This window comes from Atta cephalotes (genome assembly GCF_000143395.1).
Source record: "Atta cephalotes unplaced genomic scaffold scaffold00012, whole genome shotgun sequence".
Lineage (NCBI taxonomy): Eukaryota > Metazoa > Arthropoda > Insecta > Hymenoptera > Formicidae > Atta > Atta cephalotes.
The window spans coordinates 130,966-139,797 of NW_012130076.1; the positions used below are offsets into that span (position 1 = coordinate 130,966).

Here is an 8,832-nt window from a genome sequence, read left to right on the forward strand (position 1 = left end):
GAGAGAGAGAGAGAGAGAAAGTAATAATTGGGTTTTCAAGGAATTCCAAAGACCATAAACGAAGCCGAGAACTAATCAATCGATACGTTCAATTCCCTCCCTTTTGTGCTCAACTTTTTTATCGCTCTTCCTCTTTCTTCTTTCTTTTCTTTCTGTCTTTCTTTCTTCATCTCTCTGTTTTCTCACGCTTCGCCCTTTTCCGCGAGTAGTGTCCTTACTCTCGCTGGAACGCGTTCATGTAAAGAGAACGAGGGCGACACTACGCCGCACTTTGCGAACTCGTTTCGTAACTGCAACATGCAAGCCGCATTAAACTGATTGCGATTTACGGCTACGCGCCGTCGGCCCTGTTGCGCCACATTAAAACGCGCCACGGAGGAATTTACGGCGTTGTTATCGTTAACTTCGCAGCAATGGCGCCAATTTGAAAGAGGCCTCAGGATTTCCGCATATCGACGTTAAGAATTCTTAGAATATACGGAAGAAGCGCTCGAGAGAGATAACGAATGCGCGGAATCTTTGGAAACGATCTCGAGTAATTAAAAATTGAAAATAAAAAATTTCATGTAAATTAAGTTTGAGAATAAAGAAAAAAATGATAAAATTAGCCTTCAGTTAATTTCGCGTGGATTTAGTTTTTCATTTGATGCTTAATTATAAAGATTGGAAATATTAAAGATATATTTTTAAACAAAATAAAAATTATAACGAGATTACAAATTTTCTTATTTTGTATTTGAAAATAATACAAAAGTTTTGCAACAATTTAGAATGGATAAAAAATTATTTTAATAAAATGTAGAGATTTCAAGAAAAAATGTTTTTAAAAAATAATTAAAATATAATTATAAAATTTTCATTTTATAAAATATAATTACAAAATTGTTAATAAATATTGTTAATATATATATATATATTAACAATATTTATTAACAATTTTGATATAAATATATATATATATAGACCTTATTGAATGATTTTATATATTAATATAATATAATATTATTATAATATTCATTTTTAAATGGAAAGTATAAATTTCCAATTTCAGTCACTTTTTTAGAGACTATATCTACATCTGATATATCCTTAAAAATCGAAGGGAAATATGATAAATATCTTTCCTCAGCGTTTACATTGGGGAGGAGTAGTGAGCACATTAAAAAAAAACGAATTTCTATAACACGAATTACGTAGCATGGCTTTAAAGCAAAGTAACCGAGTTTCCAAGAAACATCGACAAATACAGATCCGCAATGTTTTCTGCAAGCAACAGCAGCGCGCAAGAGTAATTAATAAGGAATTTGGTCAGGGTACATCTCTCTAGGGAAATTAACGATAAGCGATCAAACTTTTACTGATTTCAACTGAATTCCATGAAGAAGATACTAAAGTCTCGTGTTTCTTTAATTATTTCTTAAAGATGGCTGATACGTGGAATGTTAATTAAAATGCCTTGCACTTGAATGGGATTCCGTGATAAATTGAGCGGCTTGATTAATATTAAATACAAAATATTTTTCTAAGATTATAAACATAACAAACTTTGAAATATATTTTAATTATTCAATGTTCTCGAAAGAATTTTGTAAAAAATAAGTACAATAATCAGTGAAATTATTTTTTCAAATTTTTTCGTCTTAATAATTTTTCTTGTCATTAATTATGTAGCTACTCATTCATCGTTAACGACGATTATTATTTACAACGACGATTGATTAACAAGCATGAGATCAACAAGAGCATGCCTCTAGGAGAAATGATCGTGCTAACGAGGATGGCGATGATGTAAATCGCATTAGCTGGTTAATATATTGAGGGGTAACTAATAGTGAGGGTTAGGAGAGGTGAAGCGCCAATCGATATGCAATTTTCTTCACATTTTATAACGACACCATCGTTTAACGATGACGGATGTAACGTTATAAATTTTGTTTTAATTATCTACAACAAATAATTTTGATAAATGACGGTATCATAATAGAAATTCTTTTTTTCATACAATTTATCTTGCTATTTTATATCTTGATATATTTGTTCGTATTTATTCTTTATATAGTTATACTTTTATTAATTGAAAAAAATTAAATAAATCATTGTTTATGATATATTGATATGATTTATTGATATAAATACCACAAAAGAAATATCGAGTTATAGAGACGTCAGGCGTGAAATTTTCATTTCTTGATAAAATGCGATAGAACTTGCATAGTTAGGATGTTACATGGAGATTTATTTAGATAAATAGATCGTCGTGATAGGAATTTTCCAATAGCTTTACGGCTATTCAAAAGCTGTATCGCTCAGTGGCCCGCATTTATTTCGCACACATACCAAACAAGTATACACAAGTATTTGACCATAATCTCTCTATTGCCATAATCTTTCTATTCCCTCCAGGCTCCAATAAGGGCGGATGCAAGACGTTGGCTTATCACACGTAAGCGAATGTATCGCGCTGATAGGATCAGTCCCGGATATACAGGTTGCTTGAAGAAAAAACATATTGGCAAGTAACAGGTCTATATTCTTGACATGAATAAAATTTTCTCCCAGTACAGTATAATAACAGGTCTCTGATTATCTTCGATTTTTTGGCCTTAACTACTATAAATCAAAAACGCCATCTGTTCAATCATGACAATCCATCTATCTAAATAAATCATTTTTTGATACTCGTGAAAGTTTTAATAATAACATAAATTTTTATATATTAAAAAAATAGAATTTTACGTTTGAATTTTCTGTTTTAATAAATATTGATAAGTATTGATATACGAACAACATAAGAATCAAAAAATATTATGAGCAATATTTATTCTTTTTTAATAACAAAATAATGTAATAATATAAAACAAGATATTACAAAAATACAATATGTAAAATATGTAATAGATATGCATTATCTATCATCATTTATCATAAGTTGTCCTCTCAGCGTTGAAAATTCAAATTTATTTCAAAATTTAAATTTATATTTTATTCAATCTAAATTGAATAAAAAGTATTTAATATAAGTAGAAAAGTGCATAAATATGTAAATGTTAAACATTTTTTTTTAATTTTGAAATATTTGTCCTGCAATAAATATTAAACATAATATTATATAAAGAATGAAGAAAGGGTTGAATGATAGTATAGATTTTCCTTTAACATCCTATTCATGCATCATTGTGATGTAAAATTACGTATAAAATGATATAGAGTCTGGTGGGATTTTCTCTGCTGCTTTCGCAGCTCTGTGCCAACAAAATTTGCTCTGAAAATCAGAGAAGGTTATCAGGAAAGATTATTATCTTCTTGCATGCTATAAGTGTTCTCTTTTATAATACGAAAAGCGATCGTATAATAATCGAACTAAAAAGAAATGAAATTGACTTGTATCTTCTAAATTAGAATTTGATGTAATCTGATGTAAACTAGATTGTCATGAATGTCGTTCTTCAATTTTTTAATGTTCTTAAATATTTTGTACTCCTTTTTTTCTCTCTTACCTCATCTTATCAATAGTTTTGACTTTTCGAATTTTCCAATTTGAATGACAAAACAACAACTTCTACTCTTTATTGCAAAACTAACTATCGTATCATGCATACGAGAGAGAGTCGTGTTCACTGTAGCTTTAACATTGGATCATGATAGGGTCACTTGCATGTGTTGCAAGAATCAAGTTCGTGAATTGTATTACACACTCATTCCTTTTTCCAATTTGTGCTCGTGTAACACAAGCGCCTCTCGAAAATTAGTTTCACCCAGTGAAACGAGGTTGAAAAAAAATCGTCGTGGGAGGGAAATGTCGTATCTGGTGGCAGGAAACCGGAAATCCTAATTTCGCGCCAGTCGCGCGCGCGTATCTTCGCCGAGCCGTATGAGCGCGTTCGCTAATTAACGCGGACCATGAATCGTTAGGCATCACCGGCTGCCGCGCTATATCCCGTTATTGCCTAACACGCAATCACAATTGCGGTGCGGCATTTAACGGAGCGGAGCCAGGTAATGCGGCGCGCACTCAGGTGCATCCACAGCCTCGAAACTCGGCGCAACTCGTAGAGCTGCGCCAACCACCGTGTGCCGGGGTTAGCCCGTGTGATAAATGGCGATCAGATCTTGAACGTCTCTCCCTGGTAGGCGTACGCGTTGGCGTGCACTCACGTAAATCCCATTATGGAAGTACTGAATCGATCCTCCTGATAAACTTCTGTAAAATCGGCGTGACTACACGAAGTCGAGAAGAGTCAAACTTTTATCAGTCGAATGGAAAACGAGTGAAACATGATTTTAAAACTGCAATTTTCATTATATTCTTTTGGCACATCTTTAATAAACTGAGAGAGAAATATTAAATTTTAATAAATACTAGTACTAAATAAATAATATGTACTAAAATACTGAATTAAAAAACTATAATTAAATTAATGCTTTGTGTGCCAAACAAAATAAGTTTACTGAATGTAAACATATTTATTTAGAATAAGACGCATTAATTTGATTTAAGTATCATTTTTTTTATTATTATAGTAAATATATATTTACTGTTAAGTTAGTATTATTCAAACATTAAAATTTAGTATTTACATTTTTTTAGTCTACAGAATAATTTGGTAAAATGCAGGGGTATATAAAATAAAGCCACATAAATGAAAAATAAATATTCGTATAATAAATAACGTAATTAAGTTTATATTTATAAAACAATTGCGTCATAAATATAAATCAGCCATTTTATTCGTGAAAATTAAACAATATATCTCTACAATGTATCTTGATAACAGTTTAATTGCAATATCCGCGTTTATTTTGCCTGTATCATTGTGTGTTTTCTTATATACAATATTACAATATTAAATAATACAATATTAAAGTCTGAAAAGGAGATTTGGAAAAAAACTTAATCTTAATTACATTTTTTATAAACATTAGATATTTGAGAAATTAATTCTTGAATATATTATATGAGAATCTATGAGAAATATATTCTAATCTCAAATTAATTTATAATTGCGTTAGTAGTAGTTGCGTGTTATATCGATCGTCACATTTCAATGAACCTAATTTGCTTGTTAACGAATTTACTTTCCTAATCGAAACGTACTTTATCCGATATCTTTCCGAAGAAATACTGAGAAATTCCATTCAAGTTAAGTTTTAGTCAAATTATTGCCTTTCTTAATTTGCAATTTAACAATGCAGTATATTATAAAGCGTATCTTTGAGAAATTGTAGAGTAGAACCATTCTAATTATGAAAAAAATTGATAAAAGAATTGTAGCATATCTATTTTTATGCAACTTCATTAACAATAGGAACGAAAGAACCAGATAGTGGTAGCTTTACTGCCGATGTAGGATTAACAGCGTACATACGAGGATGCGCAGACAGCTGCGTGTGACGCGTGATTGATCGAGAATGTGTCAACTTCACGTTACAGTACGACGCGTCAACACCTCGGCCCTACTATTACGAGCTCGACATAATAGAATTATAGTCGACATCCGAACGAGTTGACGGCGCGGAAACGACACTGAACGCAATCGGTAGTCGCGAGAGAAGATTTGGTTTAAGGAGATTCAGGCCCACAGTTTTTTTAAGTCGTTATTTGAATCACTTTAAAATTCAAGTACCGTGTCAGATGACGTGTTAGAATGAAATTTTATCTTGACATAGATTGAAAATATCGAAAATCAATCGTATCTATAATCGAAAGACAAAATAAATTATTGAAATTTGACTTGAAAATGAAAAATGAGGTTAATTGTAACTACGTTTTTATAAATATTAGGTATATTTGAGAAAATAATTCTCATGTGAGAACATAAGAAAAATATTTATTAATCTCAAAAACTTATTATTATTAACATAACTACTATTATAATGTAATTTATAATTACATTAATAGTTATGTTAATAATAATATTAACTGCACTAATTTAAGATACAAAATTTTTGAAATAATTTTAGCTACTTTTTATGTATTTCTGAATGTTGCACACAAATCTAATGCTCAAACTTAATTATCACATCATAATTTTGAGAAGGATGGCCAAACGATTTTTATCACAAATTTTTATGACATTGTAACACTGACATCAAATTTTTTTCTAAATTTTATTAATAGTATACTGAAATATATATTTCTAGTTTTAAAATACATCTTGTTTCGTTTCGGTATGATTTTTTAAGATAAAAACTTCAAGAATTATCGTTTTATTATTGTGTGTATCTGTTTGATGTCATTTTTCTCAAAATTAATGTGATAGTCAAAGACGTATTTATGTTTAGCATTAAAAATTATAGAAAACACATTAGTCCTAGTAATGATCCCAAGATGTAAATCGCAGACTCTTGTAATTTTTGAAAATTTTTTAACATCATGTGCTCTTTTAATTTTACTCAGTTTTATTATATTTTTACACAATTTTACTTACAGAAATTACTTTATAAGCATATGCGGTATTAGAAACGCTTTTACATTTACAATAATCTTGTTAAATAAGCCAAATATTTACATAGTTATTGTTACGAAGCAAATATTGCGAAAGCTGCTACAAAATTATGATGGTTTACTTAGTTTCTATTAGAAATACGCCGCTTACATTTCAAATCATGAATGGCTTGACCTAGTTCGATTTGTTTTCTCGAAAATAGAAATTATACTTCAATCTTACATTGCGCTCTATAAATGTAAGAAATAATAAATGTACGAATAATTAATACTAATAATTATTGATTGCACATATATTTATTTAATATAATATATTATAATTATTTTATTATTCTTTTTTTATTACTATTATTTTAATTTATTGCATAATATTTATTGTATATAAATGTTTTTTAAATAACTTTTTCAAGGTAATTTTATATTATTAATTTTTTAAACAACATTATGCAATAGAGTATTATATATAATACCAATATTATACCTATATATAATATCATATAATATTAAATAAATATGATAATAATGATCTTATATTTTAGAGACATTGTTAGTAATATTATTAAAGATTCGGTGATAAATTTGTTTCCATATGATATATGTATTGTATGTTCCACTTCTTAGAAAAATATATGGTATTAGGTTACATCTAACGGGAAAACGAACTTTTTCCCACATCTAATATTATTATAAATATAATTTCTAAATTATCATTTAACTTTTATACATTAAGTACACATATCATAAATTTATTCATGCACGTACAGTTTAATGCAGTTATAATATACCTATGTATTCTAAAAATATTTCTAGAATTATATATATATATATTATATATATCATCTATCTTTGCAATATATCGAATTTTAATATATAACGCATATAAAATCAATGTGATAGATAGCTCCCAGTTAAATCGGGCGTAATGGAAGCATCGAAAGTTCCGACGCTGGCTGATGTTTTACACCAGTCTATTGGCGAATGGGTCAATGTGATGCGTCACTGATCTCCGATCGTTCGTTTTGCATAAATTACAAAGCGGAAATCATGATCTTTCAGTACATTTATGGCTCGGGTAATCTAGTTGCGGTAATTCTACCATTGCGTAGAGCAATGTTTTAAAGTACTTTGCAAGCTAATGTTTTACGTACTATGCGTGCGTTTTTAGGATTTATTGGGCTATTTAAAAGAGTGGCGTATCTGTGGCGTTTATCTGTATCCTAAAAAATAGCAAATCAAGAGAAAGTTAATTAAAATGTTTTGTCGTCACGAAAGCCAAAATAATTTTCGATTACAAAGTTTGATTGTTTATTAACGCCAAGAATTAAAATAAAGTCATTTCTATTTTTTGTTAACTTTTATATATATTTCTTGGATAATCTCCCATTGTAAAAAAGATCACAGTAATATTGCAATAAGGTCATAATGATGTGTGAATATCCGCTTTGTCACAGGTGTGATATCACCTCAAAGTCGTGGTGATGTATGAATATCCGCTTTATTACAGGTATGATGTCACTATGATATTATTATGAAGCTGTAATAAAAATTGCACCTCACTGTAATATTGCTATGACATACATAGATTAAGATAATGATGTGATGACGTTACTGTGACCTTCTGATAATCTTACAGTGACATCACAATTTTTATCCATGACTATTATGACTATTATGAATCTATTGTGATATGAACATGCCTTTGTTATGTGGAATATGGATATAGATTATGGGGAATGTGAATATAGATCGATATTGTTGCAAATAAACAGAAAATTGCATATATTCCACAATTTCAAATTGAATATATATTTGATATGATATATCAAATACAAACGCTTAACTATTGATATATGTATAATGCGCGTTATTAAAGTATAACGGAAGATTTAACAGGGTAATTTATCTCACTTACTAACGTCCTCCTCTTGCATACATTAAGTCCAAGTTAATAGAAAGATGAAAAATAGGCAAGAATGAGTAAAGCTGAAAAGAAGAATAGAGGGGCAAAGGGGACGAGAGTAGGCGATTGCTTTTATGACAGAAGTTCGCCCATGAATAAAATATCAAGTAACTTTTGCGGCAACTATCCAGCTAACCAACTTCTCTGTCCTCAGCAATATGCGTGCTAGGCACAACCCATCGATGAGTATTCTGCGGATTCCCATCGCCCACTGATATCGCGATATATCAATATCTGAAAATGTATGCGGATCTAAAAAAGAATTCCGTTGTAGTTCACCGTGTAATAGCATCGCGTGACATTAATAAATGCACTCTTGTTACGAATACAAATTGTATTCTATTATGATAATCTAGCACAACTTCTATTGTTAGCCATATAAATGCTATTCAATTTTACTATACTCTTTTAATACACACACACACAC

At 29.8% G+C, this 8,832-nt stretch overlaps 1 protein-coding gene across 1 annotated transcript in view; it reads left to right on the plus strand.

Moving 5' to 3' along the window:
* Positions 1 to 1,198: 1,198 nt before the first annotated feature.
* Positions 1,199 to 8,832, plus strand: part of LOC105617319 (dopamine D2-like receptor) — a 131,449-nt gene continuing 123,815 nt past the window's right edge. The window contains exons 1-2 of the mRNA XM_012198886.1: positions 1,199 to 1,313; positions 3,913 to 4,127. Of these exons, the coding sequence (XP_012054276.1) occupies positions 1,199 to 1,313; positions 3,913 to 4,127 (330 nt within the window). The remainder of the gene's footprint in view (positions 1,314 to 3,912; positions 4,128 to 8,832) is intronic.